This window comes from Gymnoscopelus braueri, assembly GCF_963280865.1.
Source record: "Gymnoscopelus braueri genome assembly, chromosome: 22".
Taxonomy (NCBI): Eukaryota; Metazoa; Chordata; class Actinopteri; order Myctophiformes; family Myctophidae; genus Gymnoscopelus; species Gymnoscopelus braueri.
Genome location: NC_137624.1, coordinates 876,270 through 903,547, shown reverse-complemented (window position 1 = coordinate 903,547; position 27,278 = coordinate 876,270). Strand labels below are relative to the sequence as shown.

General features: G+C 39.1%; 1 protein-coding gene across 1 annotated transcript; it reads left to right on the top strand.

The window, feature by feature from the left end:
* Positions 1 to 202: 202 nt before the first annotated feature.
* On the top strand, positions 203 to 24,475 carry LOC308077942 (microsomal glutathione S-transferase 1-like). Its single transcript, XM_080418964.1, has 4 exons — positions 203 to 268; positions 4,263 to 4,393; positions 18,883 to 18,974; positions 23,184 to 24,475. Exons 2-4 carry the CDS (start codon positions 4,268 to 4,270, stop codon positions 23,428 to 23,430), a joined length of 465 nt encoding a protein of 154 aa, XP_080275090.1. The 5' UTR covers positions 203 to 268; positions 4,263 to 4,267; the 3' UTR covers positions 23,431 to 24,475.
* The last annotated feature ends 2,803 nt before the right edge of the window (positions 24,476 to 27,278 follow it).

The window sequence follows — 27,278 nt, the reverse complement described above, 5'->3', positions numbered from 1 at the left end:
TACTTTTGTACTTTTACTCAAGTATATTCCAGACTTTCACTTGTAACGGAGTATTGCAGTATTGATACTGTTACATAAGTTTAAAAAATATATAGTACTTTTCCCCCCACTGGTGACAGTGTGGGACTGCAAAGGGTTAACATCTGTTTCACTCCGTGCAACAAACAGATTACGTAACATGGTCTGGCAGACATTCCTGAGGTGTTGCCCCTTGGACAGAGACGTCCCCACGAAGAACAACGCTGTCGAAGGCAACCTGAAAGACAAGGTAGGCTACTGGAAGACATATAGTTACTATAAGTTGTATATAGTATAGATGATATGCGACAGTACATATACAGTAGATATTACCGGTTAGTATATGCTATAGTCAGTGGTGTAAAGTAACTAAGTACATGTACTCAATTACTGTACTTAAGTAAAATGTTGAGGTAATTCTTTAACTTTTTTTTACTGGAGTATTTCCTATTGTCAGTACTTCTACTACTTCTGCTCCACTACATCTCAGAGGCAAATAGTGTGCTTTTACTCCTCTACAATTATTTGAAAACTTTAGTTACTAGTTACTTTGTAGATTTGTATTTTCATTATTATTATTACAAAACATACATTGACCACTTCAGCCCTATATACATTTTGGCCATTTGAAAATAGCCGATCTACAAGCTCACAATGCGTCGCAATGCGACTCATTGTGAGCTTGTAGATCTGCTATTTTCAAAAGATTTGTATACATTTGAAAACTTGAAATGGGACTTTTACTTTTGGTACTTTAAGTACATTTTGAAAACATGTGAGTACTTTCCCCACCACAGCTTATGCTGCACATTGTTGTTTTAATCAAATCAAGCTGTTTGCATTTAGAGCAAGTTTCCTCCTTTTCTGGTCTCACATTGTTCATTGTGACTGAAAAGTTGGCTGTAATTTTAGTCATATTTCAGTCTTTTGAATAATATCACATTTAGTTTTAGACATATTTTAATAATCTGAAATGTTTTAGTCTAGTTTTAGTTCATTAAATATCATTATTATTACAGTTCTACAGTTTATTTAGTTGACAAAATTTCGATTTTGGCAGGCCGTGATGGCGTCTTTTATATTTAGCTGCATGCCGAAAATAGCCGATCTACAAGCTCACAAGCTTGTAGATCGGCTATTTTCAGAGTGCGACACCAAGCATAAAATGTCCAACTTGATCTCTTCTCCACTAGCCCCTCCCTAATATTTTAGATTGTATTTGTTATTATAAAAATATATGTCTTGTTTTTTATTTGTTATTTGTTTTAATTGTCAGTATATTTAGTCATAGTTTTAGTCATTATAGCTTTGTGTTTATTTTGTTGTCGTCAGTGAAAAAAGGTAGTCGACCAACATTTTTCTTCATAGTTTTAGTCGGCAAAATTAACAAGAACATCTTATCCTTAAGTAAAGGTATCAATACCACGATATAAAAAGGCCTGTATAAAAAAATATATTTGAGTAAAAGTGCAAAAGTATTGGCATCACAATGGGCCTCATGCAGCAAGCGTTCTTAAGAGGAAATCTCTTCTTAAACCCACTTAAGAAGTTTTTAAGAAGATTTTGGTATACTCCAATGTTTTCTTAGCTGTGATCTGTTCTTAGGTAAGAACAGAATCTACGCACACTTTCTTAAGAGGAATTTTTTTCTTAGACCCACTTAAGAAGTTTTTAAGAAGATTTTGGTATACTCCAATGTTTTCTTAGCTGTGATCTGTTCTCAGGTAAGAACAGAATCTACACACACTGAAGAGCACTCTTAGGGTGGCCTTTTAGTTCTTAAGTGTGACATGTTTGTGCAAAAATAATTAATTCTCGAAGTTCTACAGTTGTATAATATAGGATTTAGATTACAATAATATTTTTATCATATCTTTAGAGCAGTGTTTCTCAAAGTGTGGTCTGGGGACCCCCAGGGGTCCTTGAGGGAGTTCGAGGGTTTCCACAGCAAACGAGGAACAGTTTAATCACTTTAACCCTATTTTATACTTTGTTTGAAAGCTCTCAACGCGTCCCATTACTGGCCATTTTGAGCTGCTATTTTCTGCTATTTTCGAAACATCTGCTATTTTCGAAACATTTTGATAAATCTTGAAAATTTTTCCCTGGCAGAAAATATTTTCTGGTGGGGGTCTGCAGCCAAATGCATGTCAATTTGGGGGTCCTTGACATGAAAATGTTTCAGACGGGTCTGAAATTACAATCTAACCCAAACGGACCCGGTTGAGTTGAAGCCCAAGCCCCATACCCACCCCATAACCCCCCACCCAACCCACCCTCATCGCCAACCCATACCCCCACCCCCATATTCCCGACATTCGCCACACCCCCATTTTCCAGTCCCCTTCCTACCTGAAAGCCCCCCTATACCCACCCGTCATACCATCCCCATACCCCCCACATAGCCCCCTACACCCCTCCTTGCACCACCATATCACCCACCACACCCATTTCCATCACCACACACATTTCCACCCCATTACAGCTCCAAGCAGCTGCTACCTTAAGACCCTCCATATCCACCCACCAGCTTTCAGTAATAAAATGTTTTATATCCACTACTAACGCTACTCCTGAACATGAAATATGGATAACATTTTAACAGCTAATTTCAGCAAATGTACATTGATGTCTAGTGGTGATATGTTGATTAATGTGAGAGAAATAATAAAATACATTCATTAATTAAATAAAATAATTTGCTGTTCACTTCAGAAGTACCTCCACAGACCTATTCATTTATTTATTTTTATGTTTGGAGTCTGGTGTTCCACCATCTTTAGACTTATAGTTTAGGTATTCTTTACTTCATTCTCTCAATTTTATTTCTGTGTGTGATTTCCTGTGATTTCTGTGTGCAGCAATCACACACAGGTGTGACTGCAGGCAGAGCCATGCAGTCATGCCTTATATGGGGATTGGTGGGGCGGCTCCCTATGGTAATTAGGATGAACTGGCACACCACTTCAAGTTACGAGAATTGGGATTCATCATCATCAAGAACATAGTTACGAACAATTCTGCCTTTTAAGAACGTTTCATGAATCTGACTCAACTTCTCTTAGGAATTCACTTAGGAAGAAATGTAAGAGGAAACATTAGGAACTTATTGCTGCATGAGGCCCAATATAGACGAATCCACAGGCGCGCTGCCTGTAGCTGCCTGTAGGCGGCCATTGCTGCGGTGTCGCGTCCGCGGAGCGTTGACACTGCAGCAATGGCTGCGCGCAGGGCAGCGCTCCGTGGATTCGTGTATACTGAAAGTACCAAAAGTGAACGTACTCATTATTGTCAAAACGTCTCAATCCTTTCAAAAAAGAGCAGATCTACAATCTCACAATGTGTTGCATCACAAAGACCTTGTAGATCTGGTATTTTTGAATAAGTGAAAAATGGTGAAAAATGTGAGAACCTTTTACGTTGGTCCTGTAAATGTATGTTGATGCCAATACTTTTGTAGTTCAACTCAAGTACAGTACATGTCTTCAAAGGTAGAGTAAGTGATTTAAAATAAGGTTTGGTTAAAATAAGTGTTAAATAGCTCTATATTCTGATAGTACTCATTGCTATAGAGTGTTTGTTCAGTAAAAGGAGTCTCTCATGTCTCTCCAGCTCTTTATTAAACAGAAAATGATTTTCAGTGCTCTCTCCTGATTGGCTTAAATGTTGTCACCTACAGTACCTGAAAATGTAGGCCTACTATATTCTGTTTACTAAAGAGCTGGAGAGACCCCTGTGACCGAACAAACGCTCTGTAGCAATGATTACTATCAGAATATGGTACTTTGAGTAAGTTTGAGTACTTAGAAAAGCGCCATTAAAATGCAATTCATTATTATTATCTCATTCAGTGCCAAAAATATTTCTGGCTATATCACCCCTGTGCCAAGGCCAAAAATACATTGTAAAAAAAAAGTGCTTAGGAGCCGAGATACAGCCTTTTTCAGTAAAAAGTTATACAAGAAGTGAATGGAGCAGCAAATCTTCAAATCATCATATCTTGGGTTCTGAACCTTTTTTTGAGTTTTTTTTTTTTTTTTTTTTTTTTTTTTTCCATGACGTCTCAGACGTCATTGGCACTCTGGGCTTATGAAAAACGTGACGTCTGCGACGTCATTGGCACTCAATGAGTTATTACTTTAACCTTTTAACGAAAAAAAAAAAAAAATATATATATCACTTACCCTACCTTTAATACAGGCCTTTTTTTTACTTGGTATTGATACTCTTTTACTTCCTGGCAGGTAAAATGGTGGAGCTGACTCATATGATTGACAGCGAGGTGTTTTTGGCGTTCTCCACGTACGCCACCGTGGTCGTTGTGAAGATGATGCTGATGTCACCGCTCACTTCTTACTTCCGCCTGACCAAGAAGGTAGGCATACCACACTTTTTTTTACCAGTGGTGTAAAGTAACTAAGTACATTTACTCAAGTACTGTACTTATGAACAATTTTGAGGTATCTTTACTTTACTGGAGTATTTCCAATTTTCAGTACTTCTACTTCTACTCAACTACATCTCAGAGGCAAATATTGTACTTTTACTCCACTACAATTATTTGAAAACTTTAGTTACTAGTTACTTTGTAGATTTTGATTATTATTACAAACATACATTACCCACTTCAGCCCTACATACATTTCGGCCATTTGAAAGTAGCAGATCTACAAGCTCACAATGTGTCGCATCGCGACACATTGTGTCGCGATGCATTATAATGCATTATAAATGCAATTATAATGCATTATAGACTCGACCTTTAAGTAAAGTGTTACCCATTCGTTCATCTTTATTGCCTTAGCCATTATTCTATTCGTTACCTTTTTTTAGATTAATCGAATAAATCGAGAAGCCCTTCTTGTTTTAAATGTTTGTAACGTTTTGTATATCAACAAATTGATGAACAACTTAACTCTTATTTTATACTAACCCTAACATACTGAAAATAGCCAGTCTACAAGCTCACAACACGTTGCATCGTGGAGTGAGCTTGTAACTCGCTATTTTCACAATTTTTAAATTTTTGCCTGACTATCCCCAAACAGGGATAGGTTATTTTATCAGTCATTGTTCTTACATTTATAATAGTAATTACAAAAAAAAGTTGACATCTGGTTTGAAATGACCAAACCTGCCTACCTATGATGTCACTGGTAGGTAGGTTTCTGAAGGGTGCACCTCTCTATTCATAAACACCGCCATTCCTACCATTGACTTCTATTATTCGGAATGGCAGTGTTTTCCATTTTGTTATAAAACATTGCTATTCCGAAATGAAAGACACCGCCATTCCTATCATTGACTTCTATTATTCGAAATGGGGGTGTTTTCCAGTGTTCTATAAGGCCCTGCCATTCCGAAAATATTATTTTTTCATATTTGGTCCCTGAGTCCTATGAGACTATAGACAGCTCCATAATCCCCAACCAACATCAAGGTTTTTGACTCAAATCCCCGAAGGCAATTACAGATGCGCCCGTTGCGCACAATGTAATTTCACCGAAAAGTTTACGCACCCACTAACGGGGGGAAACGTTTTGATATCAAGGGCACTATAACATGCACAACCAAAAATATTAAATACCTGCTAAAATGCCCATGCGGTCGAGGATATGTTGGTAAGACCAACAGGGCGCTAAAGACACGCATTTCCGAACAACACACACACACACACACACACACACACACACACACACACACACACACACACACACACACACACACACACACACACACACAAAACATATAACATTGTGGTTCTCTCCGGCAGCATTAGCCTACATAATTGCAGGCCATATTAATCATATAATTTACATTTATCACTCACACTTCTGAGACCCAAGCGGAGTGGCCATAATGTTGATTATTTTTTCTTTATTTTAATTTTATTGGCGTGGCAACGACTCCTGCACTTCTGTTATTACAATAACTCTGCAACATAAATTACCTTTATTTATTTATATGTTGAAAAGTTGTCTGCTTTTCATGTGTTTAATGTAAAATAAAGAGTCTCCTTTATACATTGTAATGGTTGTAACGTGTCACAAGCCTAGTCTAGTGCACCTGACGTCAGTAGACAGCAGCAAGACAAGACAGCAGCTGACAACAAGCTGCGTACATGCACTAGTGAAGTTAAACAGTCATCTGATTGAGGTGATTGAGATGACATCATGATTTCTCCATGAGTCTTTCAACAACTTTGCTTTCGAGGAAAAAAAACAAACAATTAAATAGGTGTTGATTGCTTCAGTCAATGAATCAACAGCGGTCGTTAACTCCCCACTGGGAGATCAGACACACTTGATGGCCCATTCGCGCACACAGAAAAGGTGATTAGGTTCAAAGGCACTTAGTTTGTAGACAGACGCACAAGGCATGAATGGATGCCAGTGATCGTAGGTTTCGGTGACTGTCGGGAGGTTTGTAGCGAGCTGTGTGCGGCCGGGGAATGAGCGGCCATTAAATTATGATTATTATGATTATTATTATTATTATTATTGTCATAAAATAGCTAAACAATCCATTTTACGCACAGCAGCCCAAATACATGTCATGGTCCAGGTCCGGACAGTTCATTCTTCAAATAGGCCAGTAACATTAGTATTTATCTGATGAAGGTAAATACTATAAGAACTATACAGTTCTTATAGGCTATTAAATAAGGTGTTTAGGCTATTTCAATGGCATTCGTCCTGGGTTGTCAAACAGAATGATCACAACACCGTCACCAAATCCAAGACAAGTGGAGTTTCCTTCTGTAAATGGGGTGTGGTTGGTTGGTCAAAGACGCACACAGGAATGAGTAGGAAAGTTGGCAGTGTTAAAAGTTCATGTCAGTCCAGTCGCTATATAGTTCTTATACCATAAGAAGCGCACACCTCTCTCTCTCTCATCTGACAGTGATTAGGTAAAAAATAACGGGTGCGCAAGGCGCACTGTGCCGCGAGCTTGACCCAGTTGATCCAGTTGTCACTGTGCCTGCTATGTTATTTGTTATATGATGGTTGCAGTCACGCGTAATTGCGCATGACACATGCGTGCCACACATGTCTGTTTGATTAATATTATGATTATTATGATGATAATGATTATAATACAATACACATGGGACGTTATACAAGCATTGTATGTTTTCGTTTTGATATTATTTCAACGGGGCATCATTCGAGAAGGTTTTTTGTCCGTCAGTCATTCACTGTTTGTCATTATAATAATAATATGAATAATAATATGAATAATAACCATCTTATTGACTATATGCGCGGACTTTCGATTGGCTCTCTGTCCGTCAATGATTCATTGTTTGTCAGGATAATAATGATTGGATCCGTTGAAATCATATTCAGATGTGCATGCTGCCTGCATATAGATAGATAGATGGACAGAAAGATATATTCAGATGTGCCGTGCATGCTGCGTGCAGATACATAGATGGACGGACAGACAGACAGACAGACAGACAGACAGACAGACAGACAGACAGACAGACAGACAGACAGACAGACAGACAGACAGACAGCTTACCCGCTTGCCTCAAACGTTAACTAGGTGTCCGGAGTATTTGTGCAATATATTAGTCCATATTTTCAAGAAGTATTTAAGTCAGAAGTTCCCAATTGGCGGTAGTGACGGGGCGCATCCGGTGAAAGCCGGAATTACACTCAATGTAAACAGGAATGAAACGAGGAGGGAAAATGGCGTTCGTCCACAGACGGGATTAAAACACTTCTTTATTGAAAGATATGGACTAATACATTGCACAAATACTCCGGACACCTATTTAACATTTGAGGCAAGCGGGTAAGCACCTTATATTTTGCATTTGTACATGTTTGGAGAAAAAATAATCACATTTAAAAAACGATTACTCGATTTTTAAAAAAAAGTTCGAATCTTGTGCCATCGAACGAAGCTTCGAATATTCAAGTTATTTGGGTCAGCCATAAACGGATTACAATAATATAACATTCCCTGTAATCAGTAACATGTAGGTGATACCTATGTCTATCAAATATGGTTTTATTGAAAGGCAATCAAAGGCTAGACCAAGCTTAGAAAGCAAACATCGGGTAATATCCGCCCCCGGCTGTGGGCGTGCCTGGTGCGGCTGCAGAGCGAGAGTAGGACACTCATTTATGACATTGTGCCGTTTGTTCAACACTCAACTCTTAGCAACAAAGTTTATTTTCATACAATAGGCCTATAGATTACATTTCAATATTAATAGTAAATAGAAAAACAACATTTCTGGGTCCAATTAGTCTATTTTTGTTATAGAGAGGAATGGTCATATTCCCACCTATATAAACATGTTTTTGCACAATGCTGCCTATATTGTTGATCAACTATTCACTCATATATATAGAACTTCTTTTTTTTGTTGCATATAATAAACAAAGCCCAGACTTAAATTGTTAAGTGACCTCTCACAGCTGGCAGAGCCGCAGATATATTTATTGCAATGCAGAAATGCAGACATCAGTTTAAAGGGGGAAAAAAATAATCATGATGAAAGGTCATAACAAAAAGCAGCCGCATCCCCCACCCGCTTCCCATCAAAAAGGCAAGTAAAAGAAAGGAATTCTGAATTTACTTGAGTAAAAGTACAAACGTATTGACATCAAAATGTAATTAAAGTAACAAAAGTGTAAAGTATAGAGAGACCTACTTTTAAAATGTATACAAATCTTTGAAAATAGCAGATCTACAATCTCACAAGTAATTTGAAAATAGCAGACCTACAGCTCACAATGTGAGCTTAGATCTGAATTCGAAAAAAAAAAAAAGAATGTACAAAAGTGTTGGTGTCAAAATGTACTTAAAGTACCAAAACTGGAAGTACTCATTATTCAGAAATGTCACCTTTGAAGTTTTCATATGTATACAAATATTTTCAAATGGCCGAAATGGGGCTGAAGTGGTTAAGTACAATATTTTCCTTAAAGAAGTAGTGGAGTATAAGTAAAAGTATTGAAAATACGAAATACTCCACTAAAGTAAATAATCCTCAAATGTTTTACTTAAGTACACTACTAAAGTAAATACTTAGTAACTTTACACCACTGCTAGTAAGTAAAGACTTATAGTAAAATAATTATAGTGGAGTAAAAGTACAATATCTGCCTTACAGATGCAGTGGAGTATAAATAAAAGTATTTGGAATTGGAAAAACTTAAAGTGTACAAATACATCAAAATTATACTAAGTACAGAGTACTTACTTAGTCACCACTGCTGATATGAGCTGATATGATTTCAGCTGTTCCAATTCCAAACATGCAAACAAACTTAAATCCTATTTAAATTTAAATAAAATAAAATAAAAATGATTCGGTAAGGCCTACACAAAATTATGGACGCAATATTGGACTGCGTCCCAATACTGGTCCAGGGTCCTGTTTCCTCTGCGGTACTGCCGCCGGAGCCTCCCAAGCCTGTTTGAGAAAATCATTATGTAATTAATATTAGTAATTAACGAATATTAATATTAACGCAATATTAATGTTTGTAGGTGAAAACATATTTGTTGTACATAATAAGTTCAATAACAACTCCAGATCCATGTCAGTGCCTCTTCTTCTACCTGTGGATGCTCCTCAAATGACCAATTAAGCTAATGCTCCCTGGACCTACAGTCTTTTATTATTTCATTATTCTTAGTATAAAGAAACTCTCAAACCTCTCCTCCAGCTGCCGCCATTTTCTACGCTGGGTGGGTGGTCGATCCCCACGGTCTGCATGGAAACACACGGTCTCCACAACCACCTGCTCATCTTTCAGCTTGCGGATGAAGACCCAGATGGAGGGGCGCCGCATTCCAACCCGCATGTTCCACCTGTGATGCCAAGCTGAAATAATCATAGATTCATAAGCACACATAGCACATTGACATTTCATTTCCACGTTGCTCTGTGTTATGAAGCAAATAGTACAAATGTGCAATGACACATTAATAACAATAATCTTAAGAATAACAAGAACAACGAATAATATAATAACAATAATATAAATATTAATAATAAAATTAATCTAAAGCGTTACCTTCCACCCAGTTGTTGCTCCTGTTATCTGATCTACGTCCATAAACACTCCACACAGGAGGCGGGAACAATGCATGTACCCCCACATAGGTGTCCTCCATGTATTGGATGAAGTCACCTACAGGGGGGTACCGACCGATCAGCAGGCGGGTCTCTCTGCTCCTGGCGAAGGCCCTGAAATTTTGCCCCAAGAGGGCAACGGGGAGGTACCCTGTGGACATTGCCTTCCTCACCCAATTCTTGAGGATCAGGTCGTGCCCATATGGACCTGCAAACGTTGAGTGAAGAAGTACATTTACTTACTAAATTCTAATCATAAGCACTGAACGCTCAGTGACCACTATGTCCCTCTCAAGTGTTGATACTACTACTACTACTACTACTACTACTAATAATAATATATATTATAATAATAATATATATTATATAATTGTTATCATTATCATCATCATCATCATCATCATCATCATCATCAATGTTTATATTATTATTATTTAATAATAAATACTGTCTAAAATCAAAGTCAAATTTGCAAGCAGTATTGTTGTCAACTGGGCTTCAGGATAGCCAGGCAACAATAAAATGTCAGCTCTTAATAATATTATACTCATTTAACTGACATATAACCATGCTACATGACATAACACATAACTTACATCACATCTATTTAATCATTTTTGCTTTATCCTATTAAGAAATCACACAGAATGACTCTTTGTTGTGTTGTGTTAATACACCATCACTGACCTGCCAGGCCAAGGTCCTGGATTTTACGATACAGGCTCTGGCACAGATGGAAATAGCAGCCAGTGCTGCGGGTTGCTGGCAGCTCCGCCCTGAACGCATTCATGAGCGCCATTTCGAAGTCTGTGAGGACTCTGATAGGGCTCCATCTTATGCACGAGGACAGGCCGATGGATGGATTATAGATGAGAGAGAAGGAGGAAAAAAAAGATTATTCTAGTTTCCACAAAATATTTAAGGTGCAGTGAGTGTACACACACACTGACACACACACACACACACACACACACACACACACACACACACACACACACACACACACACACACACACACACACACACACACACAAACTTACGGTTGTCCTGTGATGCGTGCAACCCTCCTTTTCACATGGCGGAGGAGAGCGCTGTACATTGCCTCTGTCTTCCCACTCATAAGGACCATTACGAATGGTACCACCCTGCCCAAGTAGAGCCCATGTATTGAGCAAAACTGATAAAATGGCCTTGGGCAGGACTTAAATGTACCGTCCATGTATATCTAAAACAAAAAAAAACACATATTATTCTATCCATATAAATTAGACAAATATATATATATATATAATATATAAATACAGCATACGTTTGGTACCTTTTGCTGGATCAAGCATTGATAATATTTCATTTTAAATAAATTCTTATTAATTCTTAATTAATTATTAGGCTACATTTCAATTTAACTGACAGGATGTTTTATGGGAGAGGGGTTGGTTCTAACCTGGTCGCACTGGCTCAGTTTTCTGTAGTTCTCCTCTGTCCCAAACACCACGAAGTTATGCCTTTGGTTGTGTTTGGCCATGAATTCCTGCCCTCCCCATGTGAGAGCCCATTCACCGTCCACATTCACCTCCTGTACGGTTTGCGGGATGGGGGGCATGAGGGCCGCCCGACGTTTCTCCAGCCTTGATTTTATGGCATTAAAAGGCGGCAAATGCCGCGCCTCGCCACCTCTGACTTGGGCCACGACCTCTTCATAAACACGCTTTATTGGTATTGTCGGATCGGCCGCCACCCGCTCAAGCATCCGCTCAATTATAGCGGTGGTGGCGACCAGATCCTCCTCCTCTGCGTGCCCATGCTGCCCCGGAGGCCTCAACACCACAACGTTTGGTTGGTCATCCTCGACGTCGAGCCACCGTGTGTGGAGACAAACGTTGCACCCCCGGTATGCGCAACGCCAGTAAATTTTCTCCGGGGTTGAACGGTTGCGAAGGTAACGAAAGTTATCAATTATTAAAGCTTTTCCTCCCCTGCTGTTTGCAACTTGTAGATAGGCCATCTTTAAGTTTGCTCCTTCCTTCGCTTATGCCTCGAACTAATCTTTTAATTGATTGATTGAGTCCTTTTATACTACTTTTTCATTGGCCTTGAAATTAATTGATTGATTGAGTACTTTGAAGTTCCTTACCAGTTGGCAAATCCTCTACTTGTAATCTCTCAACAGAATATGGAGAAAACATTACGCATTATAGTGCCAAAATGCACGCACAGTGTGAGTTATAAAGCATATAGGACCAGGGCTCATCAATTCATTCGGTGAGACGGTTATTTTTATGTTCTGTTCAGTTGTGATTCTATTTGTCTGTTTGATTACTTATTGGACCAGGCTGTATGCTATTTGGATTGTTATCTATTTGTGCTTGAAGGGGGTGGATTTTGGGCCTATGGGGGAAGTACAGTTTAGCAGCAATCTTTTTCTGTCACTCTTGGGACAATTAGCAGCATTTTTTCTCAAAACGATTCAAGTAGTTGTCTATACAAAAAAAGGCTCAGATTTGTATCTATAAAACAACAAGGACTGCTTATCAATAATAATAAAAAAAAAATGTCTTCAACAACACACTGTCCGATAATCCGTGATCCGCACCAAAGAATAAAACGTCAGCACCATGGACAGCGAATGAGGATCTGCTGGGTACAGCACTTGAGTAAATGTACTCAGGGCATGTTTAGAGACATTTTAACTTGGATTATGCAACATAATAGCCTATGTGCATTCATCATGTTCTTTATTATGGTGGAGAAATTGATGCTAGTCAAGGATTATTATTATTTTAATAATAATATCATTATTCGTTGTGCACCGGTCCAATACAATGCAAACCAATGCGCTGCAGTGCCTAAACGCACACACAGCCTGGCACACAACATTCTATCTTCTAATTCTCCAGGAATGTCTGATTATAATTTTCCTATTATCAGCAGATGTGAGAGTGTCAATTCCTTGTGTCAATTGTGTTTATATAAGATGATAGTCTATTCAAAGAAGACAATTTGTGCTGCGCAATGCCATTCGCTCAAAATGACACACTTCATTTTTATTCATCGATTATGCAGGAAATAAGGAACTGATTACAATAATATAAAATACTCACAAATCAGTAACAGGTGATTCATATGTCCATATTTGAAAATAGCAGATCTACAAGCACACAATGAGTCACAATATGAGGCGTTGTGAGCTTGTAGACCGGCTATTTTCAGAATAAATAAATATTATTATACATTTAGACATAATGATGATAACTTGTGAAACGGGACACTCTGCATAACAAGTACTTTTACTTTTGGTAGCCTACTTTAAGTATATATTGATGCCAATACTTTTTGTACAATGTAGACTCAAGTACATTTTTAATTTTAGGCCAGCGGTATACATTGCTGTCACCTTAGCGCATATAAAGACAGTGAACTGATAGTCTTGTATGAGTTACAATATATATAATGATTTGTATATTTACACGAGTAATGATATGACAGACTGATGAAGACATGACACTGCTTACCTTATGTAAATGGCACAATTAACATCGGGAGGTTCCCAGCGCGCGTAATGACGCACATAATACATTAGTGGATTTCAAGTGCAAGCTGTAGGCTAACATTACATAGCCTACAATACACAACATACTGTAGCCTACTGCAGCCTATATTAATTAATTAAAGCTTGCCCAAGCACTGTCTATTGCGCTGCTTTCTGCGTGTTACCAATGCGCTCTGAAAAAGCTGCTGGTGGGAATGGTTCTGATATCTCCACAAAATAATGCACGAACACTCATCTGTGTTGTTCGGTGAGTCAGAAGCTATGGGTATATATATATGCCTACAGACTAACGGGACTAACGGGAGGTCGACCTTTGAAACTAGCACATGTAGGCCCTACAAGGTCACAATGAATCACATTGAGTATTGTATTGTGTACTTGTAGATCGGCTATTTTCAAATAGCCAACTTATAGGGGTGAAGTGGTTAGGGATGTAATGATATAAATCTACATTGTAACTAACGTTTTCAAATAATTGTCATGGATTAAAAGTAGCTACAATATTTGCCTCTGAGATGTAGTGGAGAAGTAAAAGTATAGAAAAATGGTAATACTAATAAGGTCTATTATTGCAATGGTAAGGTCTATAATAATAATGCATACACACATATATATATATACATACATACATACATACATACATACATACATACATACATACATACATACATACATACATACATACATGTGTATGCATTATTATTATAGACCTTACCATTGCAATAATAGACCTTATTAGTATATATATATATATATATATATATATATATATATATATATATATATATATATATATATTTATATACATACATACATACATACATACATACATACATACATACATACATACATACATACATACATATATATATATACACATATATATATATATATATATATATATATATATATATATATATATATATATATATATATATATATATATATATATATATATATATTTAATAATAATAAATAATTATAATATATAGCTGCAATATTTAACACATTGAAGAACAATCAACTATAGCTATGTGAAACATGCCATTCTGTACAGAGTTTCACTGGTGATGCTTTTGCTTTTGAATGGAGTTTTCGATATAGCCTTCAGTTGATACATAAGCCTTTATTTATAATCTATTGCCATTCCATCGTCACTGTCTGTATACAGACTATCAGTGGATGTATAGTGATTGTAATGTGCAATAGTCTGTACACAGCTACAGATTTACCAAGCAGATTATGTTAATAACAGTGTACATGGTCCTGGATGCACCTTGACACACCAGCTCATTGTAGAGGGGTGGGAGGGTTCATCAGGATATATCTTCCTCCCGTCTGCAATCACCTCCAGATTGTCAAAGTTAAACTCCAGGTACAATTAGTCTTCATCCCCAGCTTCTTCAGTTACTGATAACAATGTCAAGACATCTTACACCTCTGGTAAATAGCCAACCACAACAAAACCTTCCTTCCATGCAGTTGTGATACTTTATGCTTAGATTTGTTGGAATAGTAGATCTAACACAAGTCATTCCTACTCACTGTACATGCTGACATACTCAAACCTTGTATGATAGTACCACATTTGATACTGCAATTAAAAGGCAATACAAACCAAAGCAGGCACAGAGGCAGGATCAAAATCACAATGTACTTTATTGTATTAGATTACCAGACACATATTTAGCTCAGAAAGGCATTCATCACACTGCATTTCAGTCAGAGAGCTATCACACTGTATATCACACTGTATTTCAGAAAGCCATTCATCACAACGTATGTCTATCAGACAGGCATTAATCAGATGGTATTTATGTCAGAAAGTGCAGTCACCAGACTGCTATTTCTGTCAGAAAGCCATTCAGCACACTCTTTCTTTCAGAAAGCTACGAATCACAGTGTATTTCTGACAGAAAGCTATTTATCACACGGTAACACTTTATCATAACTATCCGTTGTAAGTAGTTAATAGATCATTCATAAACTGTTGGTTAATGAGTTGTTAATGACTTATTAAGCATTTGGTAGTAGATAGTAAAGAATTCATAACGATGCCTTATAACTAGTTAATAGATAATTTATAAATCATTAGTAAATTAGTTATTCATGTTTTCTAAAATATATATTAATATATAATAAAACAGTTAAGGAGTTATAACTATGCTTTATATGTAGTTAATAGATTCTTCATAAACTAAATATGTTTTATAACATACATCACTGTCAAAATATTAGTAAACTGACTTATCAACTGTATGCTAATCCTTTGAAGAGTTATAAGGCTGTTATAAATCATTAGCATACAGTTAATACGTTGGTTTACTAATAGTTTGTGAGTGATCAATTGGCTATCTACAAGGTATATTTATAAATCCTTAAGAAGCTAAAATAGTTTAAAGATGGGGTGCGTGATTTTCAGTGCTCCCCCCCCCAAAACATAATCATCAGGTATGGTTATACTAGGAGGACGATTGTTTTTAAAAAAAAGTGTACAGAAATTGTTAAAATTACGTTTTTATGTGGACACGCCTCCAGTTCTTTAAAGGGTGGTGCCATGGTTTTGCACTTTTTCTGTTTTTCATGTGTCTATGAGGTTGATAGAACTTTATTAAGCCCCCTGGTGGTGTTTTTATGGTGTTTTATGTCTTCTCTGACTACTTTGAGTTTCTTCCTGGAGGCTGAAACCTTGAGGGTCAAACGTGCCAATAGAAAAACACCCTATGTCACTAAAGGACAATTTTCCTATTGGCACGTTTTACCCTTAAAGTCTTACTGTGCAAATTTCAAAATAACGACTTTTAGCAGCCTCTGCTGGTCATTACCGTCACTGCAGGCCGTTTGTTTATTACTGCGTTACCCAGAATTCCATGTGAAAGTGGGTAAAGTTGGGTGGGGGTGGGTGGAGGTTGGGAAAGTGGTGAATATGGGTGGAGGTGGGTGGAGGTGGGTGAAAGTGGGTAGAGGTGGGTGGGGGGTAAAAGTGGGTGGAGGTGGGTGGACGTTGGGAAAGTGGTGAATGTGGGTGGAGGTGGGTGGAGGTGGGTGAAAGTGGGTAGAGGTGGGTGGGGGGTAAAAGTGGGTGGAGGTGGGTGGAGGTTGGGAAAGTGGTGAATGTGGGTGGAGGTGGGTGGAGGTGGGTGGAGGTGGGTGAAAGTGGGTAGAGGTGGGTGGGGGTGGGTGGAGGTTGGGAAGGTGGTGAATGTGGGTGGAGGTGGGTGAAAGTGGGTAGAGGTGGGTGGGGGGTATAAGTGGGTGGAGGTGGGTGAAAGTGGGTAAAGTTGGGTGGGGGTGGCTGGAGGTTGGGAAAGTGGTGAATGTGGGTGGAGGTGGGTGGAGGTGGGTGAAAGTGGGTAAAGTTGGGTGGGGGTGGGTGGAGGTTGGGAAAGTGGTGAATGTGGGTGGAGGTGGGTGGAGGTGGGTGAAAGTGGGTAAAGTTGGGTGGGGGTGGGTGGAGGTTGGGAAAGTGGTGAATGTGGGTGGAGGTGGGTGGAGGTGGGTGAAAGTGGGTAGAGGTGGGTGGGGGGTAAAAGTGGGTGGAGGTGGGTGGAGGTTGGGAAAGTGGTGAATGTGGGTGAATGTGGGTGGAGGTGGATGGAGGTGGGTGAAAGTGGGTAGAGGTGGGTGGGGGTGGGTGGAGGTTGGGAAGGTGGTGAATGTGGGTGGAGGTGGGTGAAAGTGGGTAGAGGTGGGTGGGGGGTATAAGTGGGTGGAGGTGGGTGAAAGTGGGTAAAGGTGGATGGGGGTGGGTGGAGGTTGGGAAAGTGGTGAATGTGGGTGGAGGTGGGTGGAGGTGGGTGAAAGTGGGTAAAGTTGGGTGGGGGTGGGTGGAGTTTGGGAAAGTGGTGAATGTGGGTGAAAGTGGGTAGAGCTGGGTGGGGGTGCGTGGAGGTTGGGAAAGTGATGAATGTGGGTGGAGGTGGATGGAGGTGGGTGAAAGTGGGTAGAGGTGGGTGGGGGTGGGTGGAGGTTGGGAAAGTGGTGAATGTGGGTGGAGGTGGGTGGAGGTGGGTGAAAGTGGGTAAAGTTGGGTGGGGGTGGGTGGAGGTTGGGAAAGTGGTGAAAGTGGGTAAAGTTGGGTGGGGGTGGGTGGAGGTTGGGAAAGTGGTGAATGTGGGTGGAGGTGGGTGGAGGTGGGTGAAAGTGGGTAAAGTTGGGTGGGGGTGGGTGGAGGTTGGGAAAGTGGTGAAAGTGGGTAAAGTTGGGTGGGGGTGGGTGGAGGTTGGGAAAGTGGTGAATGTGGGTGGAGGTGGATGGAGGTGGGTGAAAGTGGGTAGAGGTGGAGGTGGGTGGGTGGAGGTGGCTGAGAGTTTATTTTTCGGAACGGTGGTGTTTCGGAATGGTGAGGACCCACCATTCCGAAACCCCACCGTTCCGAAAAATACATTTCGGAATGGTGGTGTTTCGGAATGGGGGGGTTTCGGAATGTGGGTGTTTCGGAATGGAGAACTGTCCCCGTTTCGGAACTATCCACAGCCCACCAATGACACAGAGTGAGTAGATGGAAATGGTGCCGTCTTAAAATGAACTTTAACCCATTAAAACCGGCATCTGTGTAACCACTTTAACCATTATTTTATACGTTGGCTATTCAAAAATAGCAGATCTACAAGCTCATATCTGTAGCTATGAGCTTGTAGATCTGCTGTTTTTTCAAATCTTGATATTTTTTTCAAATTGAATATACATATTTTTTTTCAAAAAATTGCTTCTGGGGGGTCCCTGGAACAACATATTTTGAGATGGGGGTCCGCAACCAAATACATATCATTTTGGGGGTCCTTGTTAACCACTGATTATAGCAACATAAGTTAGGATTTAGAAGACATTTGTAGAATCCCTTAGAAGCAAATATTTGAGTTACAAACGTTAATATATATAATATATATATATTCAAAGATTTGCACACATTTTCACAATTTTAAAAAAAATAGCAGATCTACAAGCTCATAGCACGGCACTCGGTGCCGCGCTATGAGCTTGTATATCTGCTATTTTTGAATAGCCAAAGTATAAGTAATAATGGTTAAAGTGGTTAAAATCAAAAATGACAGATTTCCCGGTCTTAATTATTTGAAGATGAGGTTGAAAATGGGTGAAGTGCTCCTTTAACTTCAATTCGGAGCGCCGGGTTTTAAAACACATGACATTTCATTTCAGTTTACATGGACAACTTGACCTCTTCTTCTTCTGTGTGACGTCTTGTCTCCAGGTCTTTGCGAACGTGGAGGACACCAGGTTAGTGTCCCCAGAAGAGGACAAGAAGCTGGTTCGCGTGGATCCGGACGTGGAGCGTGTACGAAGGTACGATTCCTGTCCGATTGTTGTCTCCGTAATTTACGAATGCAACAAATTCATCCATTAAGACCGGGAATGCATCTGTGTCATTTTAAGATTTATTTGGCTATTCAAGTGCCGCGATACGAGCTTGTAGATCTGCAAATATTGTGGAAAATTGTGGGTCTTTGAATATATTTTATATATATATTTTTTTTTAAGCGAACATTTGTAACTCAAATCTTTGCTTCTGGGGATTCTACAAATGTCTTCTAAATCCTAACTAATCTTGCTATAATATCAGTGGTTCTACATTTTTTTATTATATATAATTATTTTGTTCAAGGGACCCCCCAGAAGTTGTAACAGAGTTAAAAATGTTCGCTTTACAAATATATATATTAAAAGATTTGCACACATTTTCAAGATATTTCAAAAATAGCAGATCTACAAGCTCATAGCACGGCATCGAGTGCCGGCACGCAAGCTTGTAGAAAAATCTTAAAATGACGCACAGATGTTTTCCCGGTCTTAAAGGGTTAAATTAATGCAAGAAATGAGTGTCGTTGCTGTGAAACTGCACACACACTCCCTGGATGCCACAGCAGAACCTCTGCCCCACATTTTTCAGATCAGCCTGTCATAGCGCCACCATGAGGCCGACTTTTGCAAAACAAATGTTTTGAAATTACTCCTACAGATTTCGTCCAAAGAACATGCAAATGGGTACACAGTATCTCTGTAGTCATGTGATCAACGTGGATCTGGACGACACTTTGCACGCACACTACCTAGAGGCCAAGGAAAAACCTTTGCCTGCATTTTTCACATATTTAGAGCGCCACCAGGAGGCTGGCTTTTGTAAAACACATTGTTTGCTCTTACTCCTTCAGATTCTGTCCAAAAATCACGCAAATCGGTACACAGTGGCCCTCATTTATCAACGCGGTGCAGCCCAAATAATGGGCGTATGGCGAGATCACCGCACCTTTCGGCATTTATCAATATATCCTGACATGGGCTTCATCCTACCATACGCTGAGATCTCACGTCTGGTCGAGACCAGTTGTTGACGTTGGCTGCGCCCGTTTATTCCATTCTAGACCTGCGGAGCAGCATTGTCTGACTGTCTGACAGGCATCTGGACACATAATCCACTCCTAAATGTATATCTACACTAATAAATAATCCCTGTGAAAATATAAGATTTTATAAAGTAATTTAAACAAACTGCTTTAACAGTCATTCAGTTGCATTGGCTATTTTAAAATAGCAGATCTGCAAGCTCAAAAACGGGTCGCATCGCGACGCGTTGTGAGCTTGTAGATCTGCTATTTTCAAAATATACAGCGCTTCTGCGAGCGCATTTTCGGGACTCCCGACGATCTTTTCATGGACAGTGAGGTGTACAAACTTACAGTAGCTTGTCCTATGTTATGGAGTTATGTCATAGAGAGTTTTGAAGACTACAACCTGGCTGGGTTAAGGATATAAACCCGACGCTCCAATCTCTTATTAATGTGACGGGACAGAATCACTGCCGCCCTTCCGAGTCTCACGGGGAATATCCTACATGACTGCTTGTGCACTGCTCGGTATGGGTTAAATAAATTAATATACAAACGTATTCCATTCATGGCGATGTGATTGGTATCATAATATCATTCATGTAGGCTACAAGCCTACGTGACAAAGATTGTACCGCAACGGATTACATGAAAGACACAGTTGGGCGTGTGTGTGTGCGTGTGTGAGAGAGAGAGAGAGAGGCGTGTGCGTGTGCGTGTGCGTGTGCGTGTGCGTGTGCGTGTGTGTGACTTGACAGGCGGCGAGGCGAGCCGGCGATTGCGGCGAAACTCTTTCTTTTCGGTTCTTCATGTCGTAAAATCGGGGTGTTTCCAGAATATTTAAGGGCGTGTTATTTAAATGACGCTCGCTTTCAGACGTGAGATTTATCAAAGCTCCGACCTGATGTACGCCAGGGTTGGCTGTGTAGAATTCGTTGATAAATGTGACTTCGACGTTGGTGTACGGCCGAATATATGGAAAAATATAAGCCGGTTTATACGCTCCGTTGATAAATGAGGGCCAGTATCTCTATAGTCATGTGATCAAGATGGATGTGTCCAATATTTCATATTCCATCCTACTTGGCTAACATTGGCTTACAAAGTTTGCAGGATAGGTCCGTTTTGAACAAAATTCCTCAAATCATGAACACAGTGTGCAATTTCCATGAAATTTTGCACGCATATTCCCACTAGGCAGAGGAAGAAATGCCACCCTTTTCACATTGGCCTATCGCCACCAGCAGGTCTAATTTAGCAAAACACATTTTTGGACCAAAATGCCTCAAATCATGAATGCAGTGTCCAATTGCCGTGAAAGGCCTAAGAAGAAATGGCACCCTTTTCACATTGGCCTATTATAGTGCCACCATGAGGCCATAATAACCTACCTGACCTGGCGGAGACTTGTGCTCCGAGGAACACTTTTTCTAGTTTCATTCTCAGACCGCTCTATTTAAGCTGGAAGTTTGCACCTCTCATCCTGCTTGCTTTTGCTTCTCTCATGCTATTGCTGCTGCTGTCACGGCTGTCTTGCTAAATTGCTGCTCACCCTCCACCACCCCCACCCAAGCTACCACCTATCGTTTTGGATCTGCTGTTTATGTACGGGGGATTCGGAGTCCCTATGGTTGGGAGAAGAGCTTTATCAGAGTACCTAAAAGCAGATCCAATTTATCACCAAACCATAATAAATATATTGCTCATTTTATATTCAATAAAAATATATTATCCTTCATAAGTTGTCTTTACCCATTCATGAGTTGTCCTGACAGAACATTGGCTTCTATTTCAACATGCTAACTTTCCACGGAAAAGAAAGTTTGTAATTCTCGATGAGCTTGGAATCCGTCACTGGTAGGCAGGTTACTGTGGAAAAAAATATATCAGGGACAAATATTGTACTTTTACTCCACTACAATTATTTGACAGCTTTAGTTACTGGTTACTTTGCAGATTTAGATTATTATTACAAAACATACATTAACCACTTCAGCCCTATATTCATTTCGGCCATTTGAGATTTGTATACATTTTGAACTTGTGAAATGGGACATTCTGCACAATGAGTACTTTTACTTTTGGTACTTTAAGTATATTTTGATGCCAATACTTTTGGTCTTTTACTCCAGCATATCCAGCATAGGAAGACAGATATGGGAAGGATTCTAGTGTGACAGTCCAGCCTAATGGCAGGCAGTGTTCATGCACCTAACAGTCTGATGGTACAGACATGACCAGTGGTGAAGTACATTTACTTAAGTAAAAATTTCAAACATTTTAGTACTTTTACTTTCGATACTTTAATTATATTTTTATGCCAATACTTTTGTACTTTTACTCAATTAACATTTTGAACACAGGCCTTTTACTTGTAACAGAGAATTTCTATATTGTGGCATTGCTACTTCTACTTAAGGAAAATATGTGAGTGCCTGATTGCCTCACTGAATTGCCACCGTTTCATTGCCACCCAGGCATGAAATGACACCATTTAATTGCCACCCAATGAAATGGCAAATGTCCCCCTTTCTCCATGACAATGGACTTCTCACTGACTTTCCACTGAAGTGCCCACGGCATGCCCTTTGAAATTCTCAGATGTCACATCTGTACCGAAATCGGTTGTTCAGGCATTTCATACTGCAGTAGAGCTTGCCTGGCCGTTGATGCAGTAGTGGTGTGAACAGACCAGTGGTGGAAGTACTCAGATATATAGATATACTTAAGTAAAAGTAACAATACCACAGTATAAAAATACTCTGTTACAAGTAAAAGGCCTGTGAAGTATTGGCATTAACATATAAAGTACCAAAAGTAAAAGTACTAAAATGTTTGAAAATAGCAGATAGCAGATCAAGCTCACAACGCGTCACGATGCGACGCGTTGTGAGCTTGTAGATCAGCTATTTTCAAATAGCCTAGGTATAAAATAGGGCTAAAGTGGTTAATGCATGTTTTATAGTGTGATAATTTGTCTGCAAAGTAACTAGTAACTAAAGTTTTCAAATAATTGTAGTGGAGTAAAAGTACAATATTTGGCTCTGAGATGTAGTGGAGTAGGCTAGAAGTCAAAGTATTCGAAATTGGAAATACTCAAAAGTACAAATACCTCAAAATTGTACTTAAGTACAGTACTTGAGTACATGTACTTGCTTTGATCTTACAGATGTCACCAGAACGATTTGGAGAACATCATTCCCTTCGTTGTGATTGGTCTGCTGTATTCTCTGACCGGACCGGATCTGTCCACGGCCCTGATCCACTTCCGGGTGTTTGCAGTGTCCCGGATCTGCCACACGGTGGCGTACGTGAGCCCTCTGCCCCAGCCCAGCAGAGCCTTGAGCTGGATGACTGGCATGGTGGTCACCTTCTCTATGGCGTACAGGGTGCTCACTACTGCCACCTACCTGTAGAGATGACTTCTCTATGGTCTACACAGGGTGCTCACTACTGCCACCTACCTGTAGAGATGCTTCAGTGGCAACGAAACATAAAACAAAAAGTTCTGAAATGTGTGTTTGGATTATTATTATATATATTATTTTGCTATTGTAACGATGCTTCTTGGCAATAACTTGTATACCGTTGGAACGCCTGTGTATTTCCCTTTTAAATAGAGTATGTGGGTTGTACCCATGGAAAAATATATATATTATTATTATTCTGCTGCTATTGTCTCTTGTTTTGAGTTTCCAGGCCGTGACCTCCAAAATAATCATATTTGAACTGGAGACCCCCAAAATAACCATATTTGAACTGGGGACCCCTCACCCTGACAAGCACCTGGAATTGTAGGAGTTGGGGCATTACATTTAGTTTGACTCGGTTCCACAGATAAATATTGTGAAAATAGCAGATCTACAAGCTCACAACGCCTTGCAATGTTTTCCTCTTTCTTATATTATTTGACAATTTGGCCAATGTTTGAGCAGTTTTTAAAGTATAGTTTGTTGATTTCTTTTGATGTCTTTTTCTTTTCTTTCTTTTTTCCATTTTTGAGGAATTGAAAAGGTCTTAAAAGTTGTCACTACACGCCCAAAACTATGACTAAATATACTGACAATTTCTTCAACAAATAAAAACTAGATGAAAATGTTAGGGAGGGACTAGTGGAGAAGAGATCCAGTAGAACTAAGACAAGTCATCATGGCAGGGGTGTTGCAGACCGAAAATAGCAGATCTACAAGCTGCGACGCGTTGTGAGCTTGTAGATCGGCAATTTCTGGCACACAGTTAAGTATAAATCTGGCATTACGACGCAATCAAGGCCTGCCAAAATACATTTTAGTCGACTAAATCTACTGCATATTTAGTCGACTAAAACTGGACAAAAACTGACATTTCAGATGACTAAATATGACTTTTTTTTCCAACACTGCTGCGTAGTAAGCAGCTGTTTACAGAACTTTATGCTGTCGTTCTTCAACTTGGACGCTCACTTCATTATCGTTATTGTTATAATTGGTGTGAATGAGAAAAAAACACATTCATCACACTCCTAGCACTCATATCACACTCCTAGCGTCACAATAACAAATATCACAGATATCACCCCTTCAATCGTCACTTCACAATAATGCCATCTGGACACGGAGCGAGAAAAACATCATTTTAGGAGGAGTTGTGTCTGCTGGGTTGCCAATTGTCCCTTGACATAAGGAATCACGCCTTATTTGCAGTGGAGGAAAAAGTACTCAAATTCTTTACTTAAGTAAAAGTACCAATACTGCAATATAGAAATACTCTGTTACAAGTAAAAGTCCAGAATTCAAAATTTACTTGAGTAAAAGTACAAAAGTATTGGCATCAAAATGTACTTAAAGTACCAAAAGTAAAAGTACAAACATGTTTGAAAATAGCCGATCTACAAGCTCACAACGTGTCGCGATGCGCCGCGTTGTAAGCTTGTAAATCGGCTATTTTCAAATAGCCTATGTATAAAATAAGGCTAAAGTGGTTAATGTATGTTTTATAATATGATAATTTATATCTGAAAAGTAACTGGTAACTAAAGTTTTCAAATAATTGTAGTGGAGTAAAAGCACAATATTTGCCTCTGAGATGTAGTGGAGTAAAAGTATTGGAAATTGGAAATACTCAAGTAAAGTACAAATACCTCAAAATTGTACTTAAGTACAGTACTTAAGTAAATGTACTTAGTTACTTTCCACCACTGCTTATTTGCAAACTAAAAGACGTGTCGCTTATTGAACTGATAAGGGACACACCTTATTTTTGGGAATCAATCAATGACACACATCTTAAAAGTTCAAACATCTCATATACATATACTAGAATACAGGTTGTTAACAACTTAAACCCCTAGACATAGCAAACCGGACCTTTTTTTCTGTCCACCAAATCTCTTCGCCAAAAATAGTAGATCTACAAGTTCACAACGCGTCACGCTATGACACGTGACGCTATGACACGTGACGCGTTGTGAGCATTGTAGAAACACTGTACATACAAATTAAGCTAACCTTTCCGATGTAGATATATAGGCTAACTATTTCTGACAGCAAGTGCACAATTCTTATAGTTTTGTAAGTTAGACTTCCCTCAGTTGCAATGTAACAGCCCTGTGTACACATAAATAAATTATCAATTGTATATACATTTTGTGTGGTTCCAATTGTGTATACATTATTTGGTTTTGATTGTATTCTTCCACTTTCGATTTGGCAATGTTAACGTATGTTTTCTCATGCCAATAAAGCCCTTTGAATTTGATTAAATTGTGTGTGGGAGGGTGGGCATGCATGCATGTTTTCAGTGTGAAATCTTAGAAGAGGACACAGGCCCTTCAAGAAAAGGGTAAGTTTAGTAAGTTTAATACGTTTCACAGGCCCCGCTACCCAGCCCCTGATGGACTGTAAGGGTGCTTCATTATTTGACCATCCACAGAGAGGGGCGGCCATAGCTGAGTGGTTAGTGAGCCCGCCTAGGGAACCAGCTGGACCTGGTTGCCCCAGGTTCGATTCCAGGCTATCCCAGCATATGTGCCGATGATATGAAATTTGTCCCTGAGCAAGACTCTTAACCCCAATTGCTCACAGGTTCTCATTGGAAACAAGACCGCAAGGACTTTCATGAACGACCTGTTAAAAGGAATTATCCTTATCCTTATCCCGGCTTCAATTGCTGCAAATTAAATCACCGCCCTTCATTTTCCAGCCAATATAAACACTCGATCCGATCGGAATAAAATGCTTTGCATAGAACAATACGGAAGATAGCCTACCTTATTAACTGAGAACAAAATCTGTCAATTGCACAATAATCATGTATACAAGCTATTCAAAATGGACAGAATCATTTATAGATATCATTTATTTAATACATAAATGTGGAAAATATATGAAGACAAATAGACATTTTTGAAAAAATAAAATAATATATATAAAAAATATTTGTATATATATATATATATATATATATATATATATATATATATATATATATATATATATATATATATATATATTTTTTTTTTTTAATTGTTTAATCAAGCAACAATTTCTGCTATATATATTTTTTTTTAATCTTTAAGTAAAATGTGAAATATTGAGGATTTTTGAAACACTAACAAACACCACAAATCTGGTACGGGGCTCCCTGGCACAAAACATTTTCAGATGGGGGTTAGGGACAAATACATTGTGAAGCCCAAGTCCAAATAATCAACAACACTTTAGAAAAAAGCCCAAAAAACCGCAACCCGCAACTACCAAGATTTACAAGCAACTTCACTGAAAAATAAGCCCAAAGTCGCTTATAATAAGTGGACATGGCAACACTGGTTTCTGGCTCGGCAGTATCGCGTATTTTGTGCTCTTTAGATAGCTCAATAAACGTATACAGTGGACACATCAAAAAGCAACACAGCAGAAAACAATGTGTGATATGTCTTCTTTAATTTTCCAGAAGCAATTACTTTATAGCCTGGTAAACCCCCCTCCCTCCGGAAATCTCATTTGCATTTGGTTTCAGGAAGGAGGGTCTGGGATTGCTCACAGAGTAAAGCTGCCCGAACTGCTGCGCATTCGAACCAATCAGCAGCTGCTAGGGGCGGGATCATCCAATCACCTGCCTAGTAGCTTGAAAAAATGAAACTCCGTCTGTCATCGATTCTGCGACCGGAGTCTCAGATGCAAGTAGGCTGTGAAACAAAATGTGTGTCGCAAGCTTCTTCCATTTGACGGAGTGAGGTTAATTACTTTACAAAGGTCTCAGTAATTCAGAAATATATTTTGTTCAT